Raw genomic sequence first — 25328 nt, 5'->3', positions numbered from 1 at the left:
GATTGAGTATGATGCCTTTTCCACTCTATTCGGGATTTACCATGTCACGACCCAACCTATGGGCCGGACCGGCACTAGGATCTAGGCCAGCCTAAAGCCCCCGAGGCCCATAGTAAGCCTAACTATTCATTAACCCAACTCTAAGGCCCATTTGAGCCCAATTTCAAGAATTCAACCGGACAGAGCCCGGCCACAAAATGGACCTTTCAACGGGGAGTTTTTGACTCACCCGACCTGTAAACAAAATAAATACTCAATTGAGGAGCTCAGTTCACCCTCCACATACTCATATCAACATAAAAATAAATGGGGGCTCAGCTCCCTCATCTAGTCCATCAAACATGCATGTGATAATAATTTTACAGGTCCAAAATAACAATTTATATTACAGACCCAAATCAATTAAATATTTCTAACACATGCGAAAATTCTAAAAATTTATAGAATTACACAAACATGAATAAATAACCTGCGAGGGAGAAAGCAGGTTAATCTCAAAAATATCCTCCTGTGGCCTGGAAAAAAAATATTGAACAAGAGTGAGCGTTCGACTCAGAGAGTAAAATATCAATTTTAACCATAATCTCTATAACTATCTGAAACTAATGCACCCTGTAGAGTGAAATGCAACATTAGCAATAAATTCACATCATAACAGCAAAAAGGTAATTTGGAGCACTCACACACCCAGTAATATCAATCATAATATATGGGAGCCGATCCTCTTAAATCCAACCTGGTGCCAGCGAAGAACTCAAGCCGGACTTTCGCTTAATAAACCAAATCGGAGTCCCAGCGAAGAACTCAAGCCGTGACTACCCCCGAAGGATCGGGTCCCAGCGAAGATCTCAAGCCGTGACTACCAGTCCTATCCATAGTACACACCACATCACACGCACGCCAACGCACACACACTATTTCAAATTACCACAACAACATCCATGGCAGTTTAACAGTTATGAATACAACATAAAATGTGCCTAGAGTTTAACTACATAGATACATACATATAAGTGATGCATGGGCATGCTTAAACATATAATAATATCGAAATTATAATTAAAATTAATATTTTACTCACAGACTTGACAGCGGTCACTGTGGCGGCTGGGCGGAGGAAGAAGGCTGTCCCGGCTCACCTGACAATTACATTACAATTATTTAACATAATTGACTCAATACAAATCATGAAAAGATCAAATACGTCCTAAGTCGTGCCGAAAATCCAGCAGAGTCTCCCCTATACCTATGACCTACCCAACCTGCAAAAGGGCTCAAAACAACTTCTATATTCGCAACTCATATATCCACAATTCAATCACATCACACAGCCCCTCCTAGGCCTATCAAATCAGTCATCCATCACAATATGTAAAATTTCAATTTAGTCCTTATAATTGATCATTTTTGCAAAAACTACCCAAACAAGCTCTAAAAATTCTAAAACTTTGCCCCGCGGTCCTTAGCAATATTACTAGGTTATTGCAAAAAGAATCATAATTTTCTGAGCTACCAAGAATATTTTATGGATTTTTAATCCTATTTAAGCACTAGAAAATTACAAAAAAGCAAGGTTCGGGTTTACCTTTGCCTATTCTGACTTCGGAACGCGCTCGGGATGTCTGACAATGGTGGGGTAGCCAAAACCTCGATCCAGTTCGGAGACTTTTCTAGTAGCGGGTCTGTCTGGCTGGAAATTCACAGACCCGGACAACTATCGAATTTTCACGAATTGAGGATACCTACATGAAGCCCACAACACGGGGGTTAGTACATAAATTTTACGGAATTTTCTAAGCTCATTTAATGCTCAGAAAAACACTACGAAGTTCCGTGGGACCCACTAAAAAACGGTGTCCAAAAAATTCGAAATTTATGTCGCCGCGAAGCTCTCGACGAGTGGAGCGCTCTGGTACTCTCGATTTTCTCGTGAGGTTCACGGTTTGAGAGAAATCTAGCCCAAAACTCAAAATGGGCTAAAATTTCCCTGGCAAAAATTGGACAAACCGCTCAATGGATTTCGGTGTTCTTGGTGCCTATGGAAAGCTCTCGATGAATAGATGGATTTAGACACAAGACTCGGTCCGATTGATGGCCGGATCGGCCGAATTTCTACTGGGAAGACGAAGCGGCGTGCTTGGGCGTCGCGTCGCTTCGGGCACCGTTTTCCGGCATTCCAGGCGGCGGCCGATGGGCTGGGACGGCTGGGGATGGGCGCCGGCGAGCTGGGTTGGCAAGGGAGGCGGCGGCGCGGCAAGGGGAGGAGGGAGGAGAGAGAAAACGGGAGAGAAGGGGAGGGAGGTCGGGACGTGCGCGGGGAGGAGGAAGAAAAAGAAGAAGACAGGTCCGATTCGATCGGTCCGATCCGATCCAGTTCTATTCGACCGGTTCGATTTAGGATACAAAATTTTGAATTTTTACTCTGCCTTGGGACTGAAAATGAGGTCCAAAAATTTCGAAAAAAATTCTAGAAAACTCAGAAAAATTTGTAGACTACAAATATATTTTTAGTTTTGCCACATGGTCTTTAAATAAATTTTTAAAAATCATCAAAGTTTATATTTTCGAAAAATCAAACCCAATTTTTAAAATCCAAAAAATCTCAAATAATTTCTTAAAATATAAATAAAATTAAAATATCAATAATACTCATAAAATAATAAAATTTAAAATTTTGGGGTGTTACATTCTTCCTCCCTTACAGAAAATTCATCCTCGAATTTTACACAAGGCAGAATAAAGTACATGATTACACATTGAATAGATAAGGGTACTTGCTACGCATGTCCCGTTCTGACTCCCAGGTGCACTCCTCCACTGACTGACTCCTCCACAAAACCTTAACCATAGGGATCTGTTTTGATCTTAGCTGTCTCACTTGGTAGTCCACTATGGCTACAGGTTGCTCCTCAAATGTCAAGTTCTCTTTTAGCTCTATTACATCCGGCTGTAGTACATGAGAAGGATCTGGAATGTATTTCCTGAGCATGGAGATGTGAAACACAGGATGAACATGAGAAAGGTTGGGTGGTAGCTCCAACCAGTAGGAAACTGCTCCAACTCTATCAGTAACCTCAAAAGGTCCGATATACCAAGGTGCCAACTTGCCCTTCTTTCCAAATCTCATGACTCCCTTCATTGGAGAAACCTTCAGGAATACATAGTCGCCTACTGCAAACTCCACATCCCTCCGTTTGGGGTCTGCATAACTCTTCTACCTATTAAAAGCTGTTTTTAATCGTTCCCTGATTAAAGGAACTACCTCTGAAGTGTACTGCACTAGGTCTACATCATGCACCTTCGGTTCTCCCATTTCCGTCCAACACAGAGGAGACCTACACTTTCTTCCATATAGTGCCTCATAGGGAGCCATCCCTATGCTGGAATGGTAACTGTTGTTGTAGGCAAACTCCACCAAAGCTAGTTGATCATCCCATTGACCTCCAAAATCCAAAACACTTATGCGAATCATGTCTTCCAGTATTTGGATTGTCCTTTCGGACTGTCCGTCTGTCTGAAGGTGGAAAGTCGTACTAAAGTTCAACTGTGTGCCAAGTGCCTCCTGCAACTTTCTCCAAAACTGAGAAGTGAACTGGGGCCCTCTGTCAGATATTATGGAAGCTGAAACTCCATGTAATCTGACTATTTCTCAAATGTAGAGTCGGGCGTACTGTGCCACAGAATATATAGTCTTCACAGGCAAGAATTGAGTTGATTTGGTTAGATGGTCTACAATTACCCATATCAAATCATATCCTCGCGTGGTACGAGGCAACCCAGTCACAAAATCCATAGTGATCATTTCCCACTTTCATTCTGGGATAGGGAGCTCTTGCAGTTTCCCTGACGGTTGCTGGTGTTCAAACTTCACCTTCTGACAAGTCAAGCACTTGGACACGAAGTCTACTATGTCTCTCTTCATGCCATTCTACCAATAGCTATCCTTCACATCATGGTACATCTTGGTGTAGCCTGGGTGGACATTGTACAGTGTATAGTGTGCCTCTTACATGATTTCATTTCTGAGATTGTCCACATCGGACACACATATCCTAGAACCCTGCATAAGGGCGCTATCATTGGCAAACCCGAACTCACCACCTTCACCTTGCTGTACTCTTTCTATGATCTTCATCAATTGTTGGTCTCTGTGCTGGGAAACTCTAACTCTGTCCCGCAAGTCTGGCCTCACTGAAAAATGAGCCAACAATACCCCCTCATCTGAAAGATCTAGGATTAAACCTTGATCCATTAACTCATGTACTTCCCGAATCAACGGTCTTTTCTCTGCTGAAATGTGTGCCAAACTGCCAGAAGATTTTCTGCTCAAAGCATCTGCTACTACATTGGCCTTCCCAGGGTGGTACTGGATAGTGCAATCATAGTCTTTCAGAAGCTCCATCCATCTCCTCTGTCTCAAGTTTAAATCCCTCTGTTGGAAGATGTACTTCAAACTCTTGTGGTCGGTGTATATCTCGCACACTTCACCATACAGGTAGTGTCTCCAGATTTTTAGTGCAAAGACTACAGTCGCCATTTTCAAATCATGGGTGGGGTAGTTCTGCTCATGCCTCTTCAGCTGTCTTGAAGCATAAGCCACTACCTTTCCATTCTGCATCAAAACACACCCTAGGCCAACTCTGGAGGAGTCACAGTACACGGTGTATCCTTCACCACTCATAGGTAGTGTCAACACAGGGGCGGTGGTTAGACACTCCTTAAGCTTCTGGAAGCTCTTCTCACAGTCATCTGTCCAAATGAATGGAACATTCTTCCGAGTTAACTTAGTTAGGGGAGCCGCTATCCAAAACGCCTATAGTAGCCAGCTAGACCCAGAAAACTTCGCACCTCAGTGACTGTTGTAGGCCTAAGCCAATCAGTTACAGCTTCAATTTTCTTGGGATCCACTTGAATGCTGTCACTAGAAACCACGTGTCCCAAGAATGAGATGCTTTCTAGCCAAAATTCACATTTTGAAAATTTGGCATACAGTTGGTGCTCCCTCAAAGTCTGCAACACCATTCTCAAGTGCCACACGTGTTCTTCCTCGGTCCGAGAGTATACCAAAATTTCATCTATGAATATGATGACAAAACGGTCCAAAAATGGCTTGAACACCCTGTTCATCAAGTCCATGAAGGTTGCTGGTGCATTAGTGAGTCCAAAAGACATCACCAAGAACTCATAATGACCATATCTTGTCCTGAATGCCATTTTGGACATGTCCTCATTCTTGATTCTCAACTGATGGTAGCCTGATCGTAGGTCTATCTTGGAAAAGAATCTAGCCCCTTGGAGCTGATCAAACAGGTCATCGATCCGAGGAAGTGGATACTTGTTCTTCATAGTTACCTTGTTTAGCTGTCTATAGTCAATACACAACCTCAATGACCCATCTTTCTTTCTTACAAATAGCACAGGAGCACCCCAGGGTGAAGTGCTCGGACGTATGAAACCCTTGTCCAAAAGCTCCTGTAGTTGCTCCTTTAACTCTTTTAATTCTGCTGGTGCCATCCTGTAAGGCGGCATTGATATGGGGTTTGTACCCGGCACAACATCAATGCAAAACTCTATTTCCCTTCCTGGTGGTAACCCTGGAAGCTCCTCAGGGAAGACATCCATGAATTTTCTGACAACAGGAACATTTTCCATGTTAACACCTTCTACAGATGTATCTCTCACCAATGCCAAATATCCTTGACATCCACGCCTCAACATTTTTCTAGCACTAATTGCTGACACCAAATTATATGGAGCCACGCTCTTGTCACATCAAAGCTAAACTTTTCCACACCAGGTATGTGAAAATGCACCTTTTTGTTCCTGCAGTCTAAAGTGGCATAATGAGTTGCCAACCAGTCCATACCCAAAATTACATCAAAATCTATCACTGGTCGAGGAACCAAGTCTGCTGGGAGGATCTTTCCATCCACCACTACTGGGCTTCCCGAAAAAACCATATCTACATCTATGTTGTCACTAAGTGGGGTAGCTACCGACAAAGGGCATTCTAAAGTTGTAGGGTTTCTACCCAACCTCATGGCAAACACAGGGGAGACAAATGAGTGCGTAACACCCGGATCTATTAAAACACTAGCCTCATAGGAACATACCAGAAGAATACCTGCCACAACTGCATTTGAAGCCTGAGCATCCTGATGGGTTAGGGTGAAAACCCGAGCTTGACCTCTAACCTGAGTGGCAGAACCCTGATGCTAACTTCTACCTCCTGATCTGCCTCCAAATCCACGTCCCCCTTGTCCTTGGCCCTGTTGTACTTGAGGCCCACTGCCATCTTTGGAAGCACCCGGATACAACTAACGAGGAATATTTGCAACAGAACCCTATGACCCCATCTGTAGCTCGCTGAACATGGGGCATTCCCTAGCAAAGTGACCTGGTTGGGCACACCTGAAGCATACTCCTGAACCCATCATACAAGGTCCTGAATGTCCTCTTCCACACTGTGCACAAGGTGCCAAGGAGGATCCTGAACCAGACCAGGCTGCTGTATCTGAATCGTGACCACCTTCTTTGGATCCGTACTGCTGCTGAACCCTCGAGGTTTGTGTCTAAAACCACTCTTCTTGTTCCTACTTCTTCCTCTGAAATTACTCTGGCCACCACTATCTGGAGTACCCATGTGGGGAACACCTGAAGAACCCTCTGCTCTGTTTTTCTTTGCCCTTCCGCTGTCATCCACAGCATAGCTAATCTTTATCCATCTGGCTCGATCAACTACCACATCAAAAGACTGATCAGACATCATGGCCAGGTTTGCATACCTCCTGTCCAACCCCTTTAGGAATCTCCTCACCTTCATAGTTTCTGTAGATACTGCTGTAGGGGCATACCTGCTCAATTCCAGAAATTCTGTAGCATACTCATCTACAGACCTGCCATTCTGTCTTAAGGCCTCAAAGGCCCACTGCTTTTGATCCCTAAAGCTTTCTGGCACAAACCGATTGATGAACAGTTCCACAAACTGAGTCCACGACAAACCCTCCATCCAAGGTAATATGTAGTCATTCATCCATTGTCTAGGCATAGGCCCCATGACATGTTGCATACACTCTATAAGTTTTCTATCAGTAAACTACAACTCTGTTCCTGCCTGTCTGCAGGAATCCAAAAATCGATATGCATCATTTGACACATCATAAGTTCCAGGCACCAACTTCTTGAAATTAATTATCTGATTGTAAGGTTCCCCTCTTGGTGCGGTGGACTGTTGCTGCTGTGAAGGGTAGACCATATACTGCGTCATCATGTCGATGGTTCTCTGCAACCTAGCTAGAGTAGTTGCCATGGGGTCCATGGGACCCTGTGCCATAAACGACTGATCCTAAACTGGTGGCAGCTGCTCTTCTACTTGAGCAGCTCTAGGCCTCCTACTCCGCCTCCTCGGGGCAGGCGCCTCATCCTGTGCTGACACCTCGTCAGGCACATCTGATTCTGGTGTAGTGGCAGCTCTCCTGCTTCTACGCATTTTCCTGAAATTCAGCAGCATTAGCCCACGAAATTCAAAACTGCACATTACATAGCTCTATAGACTCATGTTTACACACAATATATAAAGCAGAAACTAGAAGCAAAGATGATAATGCAAGACGAATGTGGACCCTATTTTCCGCATGTGACTCCTAGTAGACTCTTCCCAACACTTTAGACAATCAATCCCTAAGAATCTGGAGCTTAAGCTCTGATACCACAATTGTCACGACCCAACCTATGGGCCGGATCGGCACTAGGACCTGGGCCAGTCTAAAGACCCCGAGGCCCGTAGTAAGCCTAACTATTCATTAACCCAACTCTAAGGCCCATTTGGGCCCAATTTTAAGAATTCAACCGGATAGAGCCCGGCCACAAAATGGACCTTTCAACGGGGAGTTTTTGACTCACCCGACCTGTAAACAAAATAAATACTCAATTGGGGAGCTCAGCTCACCCTCCACATACTCATATCAATATAAAAATAAATGGGAGCTCAGCTACCTCATCCAGTCCATCAAACATACATGTGATAATAATTTTACAGGTCCAAAATAACAATTTATATTACAGACCCAAATCAATTAAATATTTCTAACACATGCGAAAATTTTAGAAATTTATAGAATTACACAAACATGAATAAATAACCTGCGAGGGAGAAAGCAGGTTAATCTCAAAAATATCCTCCTGTAGCCTGGAAAAAAAATATTGAACAGGAGTGAGCGTTCAACTCAGAGAGTAAAATATCAATTTTAACCATAATCTCTATAACTATCTGAAACTAATGCACCCTGTAGAGTGAAATGCAACATCAGCAATAAATTCACATCATAACAGCAAAAAGGTAATTTGGAGTACTCACACACCCAGTAATATCAATCATAATATATGGGAGCTGATCCCCTATACAGCTCTCTTAAATCCAACATGATGCCAGCGAAGAACTCAAGCTGGACTTTCGCTTAATAAACCAAATCGGGGTCCCAGCGAAGAACTCAAGCCGTGACTACCCCCGAAGGATTGGGTCCCAGCGAAGATCTCAAGCCGTGACTACCCGTCCTATCCATAGTACACACCACATCACAGGCACGCCAACGCACACACACTACTCTAAATTACCACAACATCCATGGCACTTTAACAGTTATGAATGCAACATAAAACGTGCCTAGAGTTTAACTACATAGATACATACATATAAGTGATGCATGGGCATGCTTAAATATATAATAATATCGAAATTACAATTAAAATTAATATTTTACTCACAGACTTGTGGATCACTTTGTGGCTGTGGCGGAGGAAGAAGGTCATTAGGCTCACCTGACAATTACATTACAATTATTTAACACAATTGACTCAACACAAATCATGAAAAGATCAAATACGTCCTAAGTCGTGCCGAAAATCCAGCAGAGTCTCTCCTATACCTATGACCTACCCAACCTGCAAAAGGGCTCAAAACACACTTCTATATTCGCAACTCATATATCCACAATTCAATCACATCACACAGCCCCTCCTGGGCCCATCAAATCAGTCATCCATCACAATATGTAAAATTTTAATTTAGTCCTTATAATTGATCATTTTTGCAAAAACTACCCAAACAAGCTCTAAAAATTCTAAAACTTTGCCCTGCGGTCCTTAGCAATATTACTAGGCTATTGAAAAAAGAATCATAATTTTCTGAGCTACTAAGAATATTTTATGGATTTTTAATCCTATTTAAGCACTAGAAAATTAGGAAAAAGTAAGGTTCGGGTTTACCTTTACCGATTCTGACTTCGGAATGCGCTCAGGATGTCTGACAATGGTGGGGTAGCCAAAACCTCGATCCAGTTCAAAGACTTTTCCGGTAGCGGGTCTGTTTGACCAGAAATTCATAAACCCGAACAACTGTCGAATTTCCACGAATTGAGGATACCTACACGAAGCCCACAACATGGGGGTTAGTACGTAAATTTTACGGAATTTTCTAAGCTCATTTAATGCTCAGAAAAACACTGCGAAGTTTCGTGGGACCCACCGAAAAACGGTGCCGGAAAAATTTGAAATTTATGTCGCCCCAAAGCTCTCGACGAGTGGAGTGCTCTGGTACTCTCGGTTTTCTCGTGGGGTTCACGGTTTGCGAAAAATCTAGCCCAAAAGTCAAAATGGGCTAAAACTTTCAGGGCAAAAATTGGACAAACTGCTTAATGAATTTCGGTGTTCTTGATGTCTATGGAAAGCTCTCGACGAGTAGATGGATTTAGACACAAGACACAGTTCGATTGGTGGCCGATCGGCCTGGAAGACGAAGCGGCGCGCTTGTGCGTCGCGTCACTTCGGGCCCCGTTTTCCGGCGTTCCAGGTGGCGGCTTATGGGCTGGGACGGCTGGGGATGGGCACCGGCGAGCTGGGGTGGCAGGGGAGGCGGCGACACGGCAAGGGGAGGAGGGAGGAGAGAGAAAATGGGAGAGAAGGGGAGGGAGGTCGGGACGCGCGCGGGGAGGAGGAAGAAAAAGAAGAAGACCGGTCCGATTCGACAGGTCCGATCCGGTCCGGTTCGATTCGGCTGGTTCGATTTAGGATATAAAATTTTGAATATTTACTCTGCCTTGGGACCAAAAACGAGGTCCAAAAATTCCGAAAAAAATTCTAGAAAACTCAGAAAAATTTATAGACTCCAAATATATTTTTAGTTTTGCCACGTGGTCTTTAAATAAATTTTTAAAAATCATCAAAGTTTATATTTTCAGAAAATCGAACCCGATTTTTAAAATCTGAAAAATCTCAAATAATTTCTTAAAATTTAAATAAAATTAAAATATCAATAATACTCATAAAATAATAAAATTTAAAATTTTAGGGTGTTACATTCCAACTCATATCCAATCATTTTCTTCCGTAGACATTTTCGGCAGGACAATAGCACATCCTATTAGCATGCATCTAACTTTTAAACTAACTAAGCACCATATTTTATTCAAGCATTTTGCATTCCATCAGAACTTTTTGCTTTTTATCTGAATATATTGCGTCTTAACCAAACACCTTGTGTTTTATCCAAACATACTATGTCCTGACTGAACATCTTATGTCTCGTTTAAATATATCATATCTTGACTAGACATCTTATGCATAGACACCTTATGTATTATATCTTGACCGAATACCTTATGTCTTATTCGAACATTCTGTATTCCGCTATATTTATAGATCCAATATGAAATTTCCTATCTAAGCGCATACTATATCATATACCATCTCCTATTTCTTTTAAAAAAATTATATTCTAACAAAATTAAGATTGTATGATTTAATATAATAAAATATTTGGCTTTCTCAATTCAATTGACCTAAAAATTTTATTTTAAGTACACCAGTAAGATTAATAATTTTGTTTTTTAAGGCCAATTAAGAAAAAAAAATCTAAAAAATTTAGCTAGCAATGCAATGACCAAAAAGATTAATTAATTTGTTTAATTTAAATTATTATGAGTAAAAGAAATTAATTGATAGACATCCCAAATGCGCTTAGTCGGGTTAGAATCTTCCTTATTCTTGAGAATTTTTCACTCAAAGTCGAAATCAGTCGAAATCTCACAACTTTAGGTTGTGAAGATCACTCTATCTAGTATCTCTGACCCTTAAAGTTATCATCACTTCAGTTTATTATTAATTAACAGGGTAATTAACAACATATATAACATTAAAAAAAACATATATGTGTGTACATAGCCTAAAAAACTCAGAGTACATTACTAAAACTTACTTAGGGCATGTTTGGTTTAACTGTTAAATACAATTGATAGCTGTTACTATTAACTGATAACTGATAACTGATGATAGCTGTTTTATGTTAAGTATTTAGTAAAATTATATTTAGCTGTTGTTGTTGATATGTAAAATGATTAATAAGGATATATATCACATAATTTATTTTATTATTTAAATAAATATAAAATTATAAATTTATTACATTATATTATTTATTTTATTATTAAATTAAATATATAATTATTAAATTAATATATTATATTATTTAAATAAATATATAATTATTAATCTATTATATTATATTATTTATTTTATTATTGAAATAAGAAAATAATTATTTTTTAAGATAATTAAATAATTTTAAAATTATAAATAAAATAATAAAATAATTATTATTGTTAATAGAAAAATTATAATTAATTTTAAGTTTTTAGATATAAATAAATATTTTATATTTTATATTATTAATAAAAAATATTTTAATAAAATTGAAATATTAAAATTATAAATAAAAAAATAAAAATATTAATAATATTAATTTTCAAGTTAAATAAAAAAAGATAATATTATCAAAATAAAAAATAAAACCAAATCAGTTATCAGCCGATGAGAAATAATTTTATAATTAGTTCTAAAAATAGAATTAATACAAACTGCAGCTGAGCTGATGGGTATTATATCAATTGTCAATCAGCTATTAACTTTATTTTTTTAAATTTATCAAATACTATAATTTACATAAGCTATCAGCTGCACAAACCAAACACCCCTTCAGTAATTAACCGTGCAAGATAACGCGCTTATTGTTAATTAAGACTAATAATTACTAATCATCTAATCTCCAGCTAAAATGCCAGAGCAGTGATCTTTATTACTAGAAGATGCATATGCATGCATATATATAATATATAGTGCGATTGGCCGCCTAGCTATACAAAGCTGCCATTTCCTTTACATCCACCAGGTTGACTGGATTTGGCATCGTCTAGGAGATACACCGCACTCCGACGGTAAGTTCTGAGCCAGCTGATAAGCTTGACGGACAACTTGGCCTTGAATCTGTCGCTGGCTCTGTTGCCGCTGAATCGCCTGCCTCAGACCCTCGCATCGGCACTGGCTATCCATCTGTTGAAGCTGGTTGCAGCAACTTCGAAATTGGTCTCGTTGGTTTTCTATTTCATCAGCGGGGGTCCTCGGCCTCTGGACCCTTGGACTCTTTGCCTTAAATACTCCTGGCATTGCCTCAGGTTCTGCTGCTGATGGATCTGCTGGCTACATCCTCGCGTACTTGGGTTTAACGTATTGCCTCCATCATCGTCGATGATCATAATGGTTCGGTAAATGGAGGCGTCGACCACGAAGAGAAGGGCTATGAAGGTGGCTACAAGGATGGTGAGCTTTTCCATAGTGGAAGCTAGAAAGGAAAGTGTATAGTAATGATGATGGGCGAGGGCTGGGAGGGTGAAGGGGCTATTTATGGGAAGGCTAAGGCTTTGCATGGCGATTGCGTGTTAGATGGGAGGATCAGTGTTTCGTTTGGAATATGTGAACTAAGGTTACACATTCATTTCGAGCGCTACACGTTCATTTGTAGTCGTTTTATTTCTTAATAAGTTTCTTTCTGCTTTTTTTAGTTAAAAAATAAAAATTAATAGCTATTTTAATATATTAATTACTTCTTATCACATTAAAGGAGGATTTGATTTGTGTTATGAAAATTAGCTTACAAGGTACAGTTCTTATAAGTTAATTTTAACTTATAAATATTTAAAATTTAAGATGCTAGATAGTATTTATAAATAATTATTATATTTTAAAAAAATTATTTATAAGTATATTTATAATTAAAATAATTAAAAAATATTAAATAAAATTTATGATAAATTTTTAAAAATTAAATAAAAATAATATAATAAATATTTAGTCAAACTAACTTATAAATACAGAATTTATAAGTATCAAAATAAAAAATTGAGTTTCCTCATCTTATTTCTCAACTTAAAAGCTTAAAAATTTTTATAAATAAATAATTTAACATATTTTTAGAATTTATAAACTGATGAAATCAATTTATAAGTTAAGATAAATATCTTTTTGCAGTATATCTCGGCCTATTTAGTATATTATTTTAATTAATTTATTATTTAGATGTAATTTATTATGAATTTAATATATAATATAAATGGCAAATTCATATATATATATATACATATGAATGAAGTATGACAAACTGAAATGAGTTGTGATTTTGCTTACTACAAAGTTCTCATCATCCTAAAATGAATTTTATTCTTTTATTAAAAATAAGCAACTTAAATCTTATTCAATAAATCTTATTCAAAATTATCACAGACTAATTCAATAGAACTTAAGTTTAAAACTTAAAAGTACATGATTTTTTTTTTTTAATGTAAAATTGGAAATGATTAGGTTAGTTTATTTTCAATTAAAATTTATTTTTTAATTCAATTTATAATTTAATTTGCGTGCACGCAATTATAAAATTGTGCATCTAATTTATGTTAATGAGTTTGCAATAGATGATTTATTGTCTTAATTATGGGATCTTTATTTTGGATTGCTAGCAAGTGGTACAAAGCAATTTCTATTGCTTTAACATACATAAACTAGCATTATTCGATAGGAATTTAAGACATCTTCCCTCGAGACTTAGCTCTACTGCATACGACAATGCCCTGGCCTTAACCCACACCTCATTGGTAAGTCTCTAGCAATCCAGTAAGCATCTGAGAGATCTTCGCCTTGAAGCTTTCCCTTCTTCATTAGCTGATTAATGGCCTGCTTCAGTCCCTCACAGCGGCATTTGGAATCCATCTGCCGAAGCTCATCGCAGCACTCTTCAGGGTAATGGTAATATTCGTCGTTTTTATGATTAAGTTGCTTTCCGTCATGGATTTGTTCCTTCATATACTCCTGGCAATTCCTGAGATTCTTCAGCTGCTGCACCTGTTTCCGACAAGTTCTCATTCCTGGATTTCTCATTTCCTCATCTTCCACGGTCGCAGTGATTCGGGAGGCCTCAAACAGGAGGAGGAGAGCCATGAAGGTGGCTGCAAGGATAGTGAGCTTTGTCATTGCGTGGTTAATGGATGGGTGCTGTGTAAAAGGATTTGATGGGTTGGGAGTTGGGGGTGGAGGGGGACTGGAAGGTGGTTATATATAAGCAGCTTAAGGTTTCATGCAGATCATACGTGTTAGTTAAGGATGATCAATGCTTCGCTTTAGAAGATGGGTAGCTTACACGTAGGGTTACACGAAGAGTAGGAATTTCATTTCTCCACGAACTATTGGTTTTGTTCTTTTATAGAGATTGGCATGTTGCAATTGTTATTAGAATTTCCCAGCAATATATATATATAGTTCTGCAGATTTTTTATTGAATAGTTATTTTTTTTAGAAAGATTAGCTAATTAATTATGAAATATAGTTTGTAAATTATTTGATGTCTTACCAACTCAATAAAACTAGACTTAACTCAATTCGTTTTCTAAACAAGACAAAATTTAAACTTAGTTCTTAAATTTATTTAATAAACGAGCAAAACTCAAGCTTACTAATATTCAGTTTGTTAAGATTCATGAGTTTATTAATTTCATAAATATGTGAGTTAATTCTTAAACAGTTCTCAAACTAGCTCATTTAACTTAATTTTAAATTTGTTATCTTAATTTTAATAAAAATTACATGATTTTAAATTTTATAATTCTAAATCTAAAATTCATTAGAGCTATTGTTCACTAATAATTTAAAATTTAGCTCAATAAAAATTCAATTTAGTTTAACTCATTTAAAATAAATTAAATTTAAATTTATTTATTTTCCACCCATTTTCTAAATAAAAAAAATTTAACAAGCCTGAGCTTGGAGCTCATCAAAATTCTAGTAGACTGAATTTGATTCATTTATACTTCTATTATTTTTCAGTTGATTTCCCATCAGGGTGGGCCCATATGGCGGGTGAGTCTTCCCACAACCATTTTTTCCCTCTTTTTAATTTTTTTTAAATATTAGATTTAAAATTTTAATATATATATATATATATATATATATATATATATATATATATATATAAGTTATTAAAAATTTTAATTTAATAACCCATTTTATTAATTTATCTCAAAAAATTTTCTTTAAATTTTAAAATAATAATTAATCAAACTTAATATTTAAAATTATTATTTTTAATACCAATTATAAAAATAAATTAATTATTGAAATAAATCTTTTTAACATAAAAATTTATCTCTTTTTTATTTAACCCTTGTATAAGAAAAATTTTAATTAGTTATTATTTATCATAATAAATATAAAATATTATTTTAAGACATTAATTAGTTTAAAAATATGTTTACACACGCTTAAAATTTAATTAAAATTTTTTTTTATGATATTTTAATTTTTTCACTCTCAACCTAAGATTAAAACCGTGAAAGCTTAAAAATATTTGAGATGTGATATGATTGCATCGCAATGCTTAGGAATATTATCTCTACCACTGAGCTAGCTAATAGGCCAACACGTAGAATCGCTTACTCTCGTTATCTAGTAGTCTCTTACTCACATCCTCATTAGTCGCATCTTCTCATCGTCGTTGAATGTTAAAATATAAAATTATGCTGTAGTATTATATTAAATGCTACTATTAAAAATTGAAATTTGTTGTTTGAATTTAAAATCTGTTATTGAGATTCTTAACTGTGAAATATGGATATTGAAAATTGAAATTTGTTATCTTTTTATCGTCTGCGCACCTTCCCCCTGAGAATCACGAACTCTTCGAGTGCAATCGGTACTGATCTGGTTTTAAGCCGCACGTTTCTTGTATATTCTGTAGAAGACTGCTGAGCTGGATTAAAATAAGTGGCTTGTCATATAAACTGTTTCACAGCTGTTGTAATTTATTTTTCCTCTTTTTTAGCATGTGTGCTAGAGTTGTATATAAAGACACAGACTCTGTTTCTGTTTTCAGATGAATATACAGCAGTTACCATTTTTCTCAATTCTTTCTAAGCAAGTTTGTTCATGGTATCAGAGCAAGGTTCAATTCTAGGGTTTGTTTCTTTGAAGTAAACCTAAAGAAGCTGGAAGATTGAGTTGAGGAAATGGATGAAGAAGTTGTTAATCGAGATCGAAATTCTGCGACGGTAGAACGCGAAGCTACTCGGAATCAGGTTAGCGGAGATCCAATGAGTTTGCTAGGGTCCGACCATCCAGGTATGATTTTAGTTTCGGCACCTTTGATAGGGAGTAATTTTCGATCTTGGTGTCGTGCTATGAAAATAGCATTGGGAGCCAAACAGAAGTTAGGGTTTGTGGATGGTTCTATTCTGGAACCAGAAGAGGGATCTGAGGGTTATGAGAAGTGGAAACAATGTGACTACATGGTTACATCCTGGATCTTGAACTCTATGTCTAAGGAGTTGGTTGAGGCATTCATATACCTTTGCTTGACTAGGAATTGTGGAATGAAATAGTGAGAGGTATGGAGAGAATAATGGACATTTGATTTACGATTCAAAGGAAAATAAGTTCAATCGATCAAGGAAATGGATCGATGGCTGAATATTTTACAAGATTAAAAAGCTTTGGGATGAGCTTGCATCGATTGAGTGCTTGATCGCATGTAGTTGTGGTCTTTGCAAAAGAACTTGCAGATATAACTAATAGGAACAAATTGATGCGATTTCTCATGGGACTTGATGAGAGTTTTGAACAAGCAAGGAATCAAATTTTATTGAGATCCTCTTCCATCAATAAACAAGGCTTACTCGTGATTACAAAGTTTGAAGCTCACAAACAAATTGCATCTAATTTTTCCGAATTAATCGTGAGGTGGCTTTGTTTTCTAAGGGGCAAGGTGTTAAGAAAGAACAGAAGAAATATGATCCTAAGAAGGGACATTGCAATTACTGCAATATGGATGGGCATATAAGGGAGACGTGTTTCAAATTGGTTGGATATCCAGATTGGTGGAAGTCTAGGAATAAGAATCAACCTAGACAATATAAATCTCTGCAGCACAAGTAGATAGAGGCGGTCGATTGTTTACAAATATGAATGCAATGGATACGCCACTAGAGGCTTGTGAAGATAATCACGTATTGAAGATCTAAGTGTGAGATTGGGGTCAATTCAACAAGAATTGCAAAGGTTGATAAAGGAAAGGCATCCGTGGCGGCTAATGTGATGGGACCTGTCAATCAGAATTATTCAGGCAACACTACTCTTCATAGTGTCACATCTTTTGCTGGTAACTTTAGTCTTATTAACGCATGTTGTGCAAGTGAATTAGATGTATGTTCATGGATCATAGACACAGGTGCCACTGACCATATGTCACCTGTTCAAAACCTTTTTAATTCCTTTCAAACCTTACCTAACCCTATCACAGTTCATTTACCTGATGGTACTAAAAATCAAGTTTCACAAGTAGGTACCATGATGTTGAGCTCTAACATTTGCCTTCATGATATTTTTTATTTGCCAAAATTCAAGTACAATTTACTATCAGTCAGTAAATTGTTAAAAACAACTAGAATCACACTTATTTTTTATCCCTCTTGTTGTCTCTTTCAGGACCTTGGTCGAGAAAGTGATAGCAGTGGCACATGAAGTTGCAGGGCTCTATAAGCTAGATAAATCTGGTTTTTTGGCTTCTAGTATAAACGATTGTTTGTTGAGTTTGCAAAACAATTTCTTGATTTCTTCACCTATAAATACCATGATCTCTAATTCAAGAATCAATAAAGAGAATTACATTTGTTCTAGTTCTAATGTTGTTTCCAAAGTTGATATCTCTACTTTACATGCTAGATTAGGGCATGTGTCATTCAAGAAAATGAATCACATTTTGGGAATTGAAGGGTGTATTTCAGGAGACAAATCTTTTGATTGTTTTGTGTGTCCTTTGGCAAAGCAAAGTAGATTGCCTTTTCCTTTTAGAGAGACACAAGCACAACATGAGTTTGAGTTAGTTCATGTAGATATTTGGGGACCTTATAAAGTTACTTCAGTCACTGGGGCCAAATATTTTCTTACCATAGTTGATGATAAGACTAGGGCTACTTGGACTTACATGTTACATAACAAGTCTCAAAGTGTTGCTACTATATCTAAATTTCTTCAGTTGGTTAACACTCAGTTTAATACTATGGTTAAGATTATTAGGACTGATAATGGTCTTGAGTTTGTAAATAGTAATTTTGCTCAATTGGTGTCCAATAGAGGTATAATTCATCAAAGAACATGTCCCTATACCCCACAATGAATGGGATTGTTGAAAGAAAACATAGGCATCTTCTAGATCTTGCGAGCTTTAAGGATACAAGCACGATTACCTAAAGAGTTTTAGTGCAATGTGTCTTAATGACCACATATATCATCAATAGGTTGCCCATGCAAAAATTTAATTGGCTCACACCATATGAGCTACTTTACCATAAATCACCAGTTATAGTCATATGAGAGTGTTTGGTTGTTTGTGTTATCTTTGTCAATCTCAATCCTTACAAGGATAAGTTTGATGATAGGGCAATTCAATCTGTTTTCATTGGTTATTCAGGAGTGAATAAAGGGTATAAGTTGTATAGTTTGAAGGATAAGAAAATATATGTAAGTAGAGATGTCAAATTTTTTGAAAATCATTTTCCCTTTCATTCTATTTTTTCTTCTACTCCTGTTATTTTTTCTGATTCTGTTGTTCTTCCTAAACCAATTGATAATGTTGCAAATGAGCCTTTATCAACTGTCACAGATGTTACTATCAATGATAATGATTCTCATCATTCCCCACCTAATTCTTTACCTTCTTTATCTTCTTTACCTCTTTCTAATGACTCATCTTCTCTTTCTTTACCTTCACCTCATCCTCCTTTAAGAAGATCAACTAGAACAGTTTCTAAACCAGTATGGTTAAAGGATTTTGTTAATCTAGCTTCTGCAGACTCTCCTTCACTAGCTATCACTTGCTCAGCCAACAAATCAGGTTTTTTCCTCAACCCTGTTATTTTTTTTACACCTTCTCATTCTTCCTTTGTTCATAATGTGTCTACTATTCATGAACCTACAACTTTTTCACAAGCTTCAACAGACATTAATTGGATTCAAGCTATGCAGTGAGGTATGCGCTTTGGAAAGGAATGAAACTTGGGTGTTAACACCTTTGCCAAAAGGGAAAAAGGCTATTGGGTCTAAGTGGGTATATAAGGTGAAGTGTAAGCCTAATGGTGAAATAGAGAGGTTCAAGGCTAGATTAGTTGCTAAAGGATATAATCAAGTAGAAGGACTTGATTACAAGGACAGGTTTTCTCCTGTAGCTAAACTAGTTACAGTGAGAATATTCATTGTATTAGCAACTATTAAAAGATGGCCGATTTATCAGTTAGATATAAATAATGCATTCCTTCATGGATACTTGGATGAAGAGGTATATATGCATCCACCACAGGGGTATGAAAAAGCTAAACCTGGTCAAGTCTGTCTTTTAAAAAGATCTTTGTATGGATTGAAGCAGGCTTAGACAATGGAACACAATTTACTAGTTTTCTTCACTCTCTTGGATTTCTTCAGTCCAAGAATGATCATTGTCTTTTTGCAAAAACAGATTCCAACCAATTTATGGCTCTTTTAGTGTATGTAGATGATGCTATAATTACCGGCACTAGTTCAGAAGCTATTGCCACTGTTAAACAAGCTTTTCATTCCAAGTTCACAATTAAAGACTTGGGATTTATGAAGTACTTTCTAGGATTGGAAGTGGCACAGTCGGGTTACGCACGATTCTTAGTCAAAGGAAATTTATACTTGATGTGTTAGCGGTCAGTATGACAAATGCAAAACCGACTTTGTTTCCTTTGCCTAAAGGCACGCAATTGTCTCTGATTCGTGACTTATTATCCGAACTGATTCTTATAGAAGACTTATTGGGAGGCTATTGTATATTAATATAACTAGACTGACATCGATTATGCGATTCAACATTTATCTCGATTTATGTCGATTGCCTAGAAGCCTCACATGGATGCAGCTATGCATGTTTTAAGATACTTAAAATCCTGTCCATCTAGAGGATTATATTTTTCAGCAGATTGTGATTTGAGGTTATCAGCATATTGTGATGCTGATTGGGCATCATGTGTGTTTTCTAGAAAATCCCTTACTGGTTTTTGCATCTTTCTTGGTAATTCTCTTATCTCTTGGAAGACCAAAAAGCAAAATACAGTCTCCAAATCATCTGCAGAAGCTGAGTATAGAGCCTTGGCTTCAACAGTTTGTGAATTGTTATGGATTTCTTATATTTTTAAAGATCTGCAGATTCCCATTGAATTGCCTATTTCATTGCGATGTGACAATCAAGCTGCTCTACATATTGCAGCCAATCCAGTCTTCCATGAGAGGACTAAACATATTGACATAGACTGTCATATTGTTAGGGAACAGTTGAAGAAAGGTTTTATTGCTCCATCTTATGTCTCTTCACAATTACAGTTGGCAGATATTTTTACCAAGCCTCTAACCTCTGAGCTCCATAGTCAGTTTGTTTCTAAGTTGTCTCTTGTGTCACTTCCACATGATCCAACTTGAGGGGGGGATGTAGAAGACTGCTGAGCTGGATTAAAATAAGTGGCTTGTCATATAAGCTGTTTCACAGCTGTTATAATTTATTTTTCCTCTTTTTTAGCATGTGTGCTAGAGTTGTATATAAAGACACGGACTCTGTTTCTGTTTTCAGATGAATATACAGCAGTTACCATTTTTCTCAATTCTTTCTAAGCAAGTTTGTTCATATTCCTAGCAATCCAGTAAGCATCCTCAACATCCTCCACCTCAAGTTGTCCCTTAATTTGTAGCTGCTGAACTGCCTGCAACAGACCATCACAGAGGCACATGACATGAACCCGCCGGAGCTGCTAGCAGCACTCTTCAGTGTAATCTCCATCGTTGTGACGATGATGATGATTAAAAGTTGCTCCCCGTACTCGATTTGTTGCCTCACATACTCCTGGCAATGGCTGAGATTCTGCTGCTGCTGTACCTGCTTGCGACAGCTTTTCTTTCTTGGATTTTCCTTTTCTTCATCTTCGATGATGACCACAGTGATTCGGTGGATGGAAGCGTCAACCAGCAAGAGGAGAGCTATGAAAGTGAGCACAAGGATGGTGAGCTTTGTCATTGTGGATCATGGGGGTGCTGTGTGAAGGGAGGTGAAGAGGGTTATTCATGGGAACTGGGAGGTTAGGGCTTTGCATGGCGAGTACGGGGGTGCTTTGCATGACCAGTGATTAAGTGTTTTGTTTGGAAGATGGTGAGCTTAGACGTAGATTATGAGGTGCTACTTGTAGAAATTATAAGCGAAAGGATCTGTCATTCCCCTCCATGAATGAACTGTTGTTTTTCTTCCTCCATTTTTGTAAATTAATAAGCCTGTTTCGTTTGCAGTTCTGCGTATAATTCTCGGTAGCTAGAAAGCATAATATTTGAGAGACTTAAATTTACTCGTTTATCATTTAATTTATTATTTGGTATAAACATAATATACTAAAGTTAAAAAAAGTATAATTCTAATTTTTTTTCTTCATTATCTATTAATTTAAACTTTGAGTTTTATTCATTTAAAATTGATGTAATTGAATTGGTTGGTTTCATACATTCAATTTTTATTTTACATCAATAAAATTATTTAAATTTAGTTTTATTTGGAAAATAATTATTGAAATGATGAAAGTAGCTTTTATATAATTTTATAAAATATTTTATTGAAATGATGAAAATATTTTTTTTATATTTTTTAACATTTAAAATATTTAGAATAGTAAGTTAATAAAAAGTATTTTTTAATTGAAGGAAAAGCTAAAAAAGAGGAAGTTATTTTTTATTTTTTAAATTTTAATAATTTTATTAAAATATAAAAATACATAATTATATATAATATAAATATATATTATTAATTTAATATTATAATTAAAAAATAAAAAATATTTTAATGAAAAAATATTTTTAAAAAAATATTTTTTATATATAAATTATTATCAAACAAATCAACTAAAATTATATATATATATATATATATATATATATATATATATATATATATATATATATATATATATAATTGAAAGCGTTTAAATTTTATCTAAAAAAATGATTTGAATTTCAGACATCATTGAAACGACATCGTTCGGCCAATGTATGGATCGTATTCTGCCTGACGTCAAGAATATTACCAACGTCGTCGTTTGATTAATTGCTTTGCATCGACGCAAAGCACCTTTGCTGGACTGGGACATGTCTATCCTAACAAAAAGTACAATGTTTTCCTCCACCTTCGAATCCTTTCTCATTGACAGTTTTACCCTTCATCGGAAACTCATCATCCACTCTCGTCTCATCTCTTATCTATCTTTACTCTCTTTATTCAACAACCACTTGATAATTTCCACCCATCAAAACCACACATTGTAACCAAACCCAGCGCGTGGACGACAAAATCCCACTCTTCAAAGCAACAGAAGCCGCCCTTCTCTTCTACGTTAAATTGTCTGCAATTAAAAAAAAAAAACCGAACCATTGATTAATTAATTAATTAATTTAAAATAAAAAATTAAATAAAAAAATGGAGTCCACTCTTTTATATCTAACAAATATCTGCATTCGGGATCTTTCCATTTCATTTTCTCGCTACCCACGACCTTCGCTTCACCGAGAGCTTGGACTTGCCTGATTTTAGGGTTTCTTTCTAATTTGATCTCCTCATTGCGAAACCCGAGTCCTCGGATCAGGTAATCCTTTTATCTCCTACGATCTTTTCTATTCATTCCGTTTTCTGCTAATTAAATTTTATGCGTTAATTTCTTTGAATTGTGGATTTTCCTGTTTATAGTTAGATCTTTATTGCCTGAGTCCTCCGATTTCAATTTTGCTGGCAAGATTGGATTTTTTTAATTCGTCTTCTTGATTATGATTTCATGTTTGTTGAGAAATATTTTGTAATTGGACTATTTGATTAATAGATTAGAAAAACATGAGGTTTGATATGTTTCTTGTATAATAAGTTCTGGTGATTATTGTTTAATTATAGCTTATTTTTTGTGTTTATATTTTTGATATTTAATTCCGATTCATCAGAAAAAAAAAAAAAAAGAAGATTTGTGGATATGTCCCATTGATTGCAATGTTAATATGGGGTTTTAATCCTCACACTATTATTATTATTATTATTATTATTATTATAGACTTGAATAGGTGATCTTTCTCGAGATTTAATTGGTTGTGATTATCTGATGGTTATTATAAACATTTGAGTCTATATCTTGTTTCCTCTTTGTGTGGTGGCATACTTTGCTGTTGTTGTGGTCTGTATTTTGCGGTTTTGTATGCATGTACGGATGTGCTATGGAGGTGTTTTTTGGACAAATTTTGAGTTTGTGACCTTATGGTTGTTTATACTTGTTTCTTTTGTTAGTTGTTTATTGGTTTGAGTTCCCTTTTTTTTTTTTTTTTTAGTATCATCATTTCATTGGTATTTATTGTTCTTGAGATAAATATTTTAAGAACCTAGTAGCTTGATTTGATATGATGGTTGCTGAGTGTTAACATTGTTATGTTAATTTGTAAATCCTGCGCTGGTTTCCTTACGTTTCTTGGAGAAACATGCATTGAATTTTGGTTTTTCTGGCTGCTCACTGCTGCAAATTTTCTTTAGCCTGCACCAACTGATGGGAAAATAGATTGATTGCAAATTTTTTTCTAAGAAATGTATACTGTGGTTGTTGGAAATGATTGTAAAGTATCAAGGTGGTATCATTTTCGTTCAAGCTTTATTACCTCTTTGAACTTATTGCTTTTGGTTTCTCTGATGTGTAGTGCATATCAAATAATTGAAGTCTGAGCATTCTGGTTGTTAGGCTTCCTCGATCAGCCAAGTTTCATGTCTGAGCTCGAAACCCAGATTCCTACTACCTTTGGTAAGCTAGCTGCTTGAACCAGTGGATATTTGCAAGTTTTATTTCTGGTGCCTGTGAAATCTTGACTTCATATGCACTCACGTAGAGACACATGAAAATCTAACTGTATGTTGCATTGTGGTAGATCCGTTTGCTGATGCAAATGCTGAAGACTCAGGTGCTGGTGCAAAAGAGTATGTGCATATTCGTATACAGCAACGGAATGGTAGGAAGAGCTTGACTACTGTGCAGGGATTAAAGAAGGAATTCAGCTATAACAAGATACTCAAGGATCTCAAGAAGGAATTCTGCTGCAATGGTACAGTGGTGCAGGACCCTGAATTAGGGCAGGTTTGTGTTAGGCCTCGCAACAAATTTCTTTATTTATGCTTTAACTGCTTCAGACGAGATACTGAGTGTGTTTGTATAGGTTATTCAGCTTCAAGGTGATCAGCGGAAGAACGTCTCTACATTCCTTGTTCAGGTAATTACCATCACCAATTTTGCTTGGTGAATTTAACCATCGAGTTTGAAGTTCTGGTTGGGAGTTATTTCTATTCAAAAAATTTTGATATGTTTTGTTTCTTTGGCAGGCTGGAATTGTGAAGAAGGAAAACATCAAAATTCATGGTTTCTGAGCTGTATGGTGCAGTCCCCTCCTATGTTTGCAGAAGATCTGTTTGAACTGTGAGCATATGTTTAAGCTGTTGAATCTAAGTCATGTTGGTTTGATAAGAGACACATAATTCTGTTTCTGTTGTTTCTTTTTAAGCTTTCTGGATTTTATGTGGGTTGGTAATGGGATATGTGACTGTATACTCTTATATTGCAAATGATTATTATTATTATTACTATTATCAGAAGTTGAATTGTGAGAATATATCTGTTCCGAGTTGTGTATGCTATTTGCTAGAAGATCAATTCGTATGTGACAGATGGGCGATGAATTGATGGAAGACGTGAATTAGACTTCACATTGCTACCCAACTGATAATTTCGCTCAATCGTTTGAGCCTTTGGTTTATCTCAGTGTTGTTGATTGAGGGTTTGATCCATTTAGAATCGGATAATGATCAATTAGTTAATCCTAATAATTATGAATCTGAATTG

The 25328-nt window shown here is 36.5% G+C and overlaps 2 protein-coding genes and 1 pseudogene across 2 annotated transcripts; 1 reads left to right on the top strand and 2 right to left on the bottom strand.

Annotated features, from left to right (window-relative positions):
* Nucleotides 1-12034: 12034 nt before the first annotated feature.
* On the bottom strand, nt 12035-12675 carry LOC110647143 (2S seed storage albumin protein-like; annotated as a pseudogene).
* A 1125-nt stretch (nt 12676-13800) lies between these two features.
* LOC110647153 (2S sulfur-rich seed storage protein 2-like) lies at nt 13801-21448 on the bottom strand. The gene is made up of 2 exons (XM_058146236.1): nt 21149-21448; nt 13801-14430 (listed from the first exon to the last, which is right to left on the bottom strand). Exons 1-2 carry the CDS (start codon nt 21446-21448, stop codon nt 13933-13935), a joined length of 798 nt encoding a protein of 265 aa, XP_058002219.1. The 3' UTR covers nt 13801-13932.
* Nucleotides 21449-22875: 1427 nt separating this feature from the next.
* LOC110647145 (protein translation factor SUI1 homolog 2) lies at nt 22876-25098 on the top strand. The gene is made up of 5 exons (XM_021800845.2): nt 22876-23054; nt 24139-24239; nt 24364-24569; nt 24649-24702; nt 24812-25098. The coding sequence occupies exons 2-5, from the start codon at nt 24203-24205 to the stop codon at nt 24854-24856; spliced, it is 342 nt and encodes a 113-aa protein (XP_021656537.1). The 5' UTR covers nt 22876-23054; nt 24139-24202; the 3' UTR covers nt 24857-25098.
* The last annotated feature ends 230 nt before the right edge of the window (nt 25099-25328 follow it).

Source organism: Hevea brasiliensis, chromosome 4 (assembly GCF_030052815.1).
Source record: "Hevea brasiliensis isolate MT/VB/25A 57/8 chromosome 4, ASM3005281v1, whole genome shotgun sequence".
NCBI classification, from domain to species: domain Eukaryota; kingdom Viridiplantae; phylum Streptophyta; class Magnoliopsida; order Malpighiales; family Euphorbiaceae; genus Hevea; species Hevea brasiliensis.
The sequence above is the reverse complement of the archived record's forward strand: the minus strand, read 5'-3'. Positions and strand labels throughout refer to the sequence as shown.

Coding starts and splice junctions, on each gene's coding strand:
- LOC110647153 (XM_058146236.1), bottom strand. CDS start 21,448: ATGACAAAGCTCACCATCCTTGTGCTCACTTTCATAGCTCTCCTCTTG. Junction 14,431..21,148: donor TGTCATGTGCCTCTGTGATG/GTCTGTTGCAGG, acceptor GCTTATATATAA/CCACCTTCCAGTCCCCCTCC.
- LOC110647145 (XM_021800845.2), top strand. CDS start 24,203: ATGTCTGAGCTCGAAACCCAGATTCCTACTACCTTTG. Junction 24,570..24,648: donor AGGACCCTGAATTAGGGCAG/GTTTGTGTTAGG, acceptor GTGTTTGTATAG/GTTATTCAGCTTCAAGGTGA. Junction 24,703..24,811: donor TCTCTACATTCCTTGTTCAG/GTAATTACCATC, acceptor TTTCTTTGGCAG/GCTGGAATTGTGAAGAAGGA.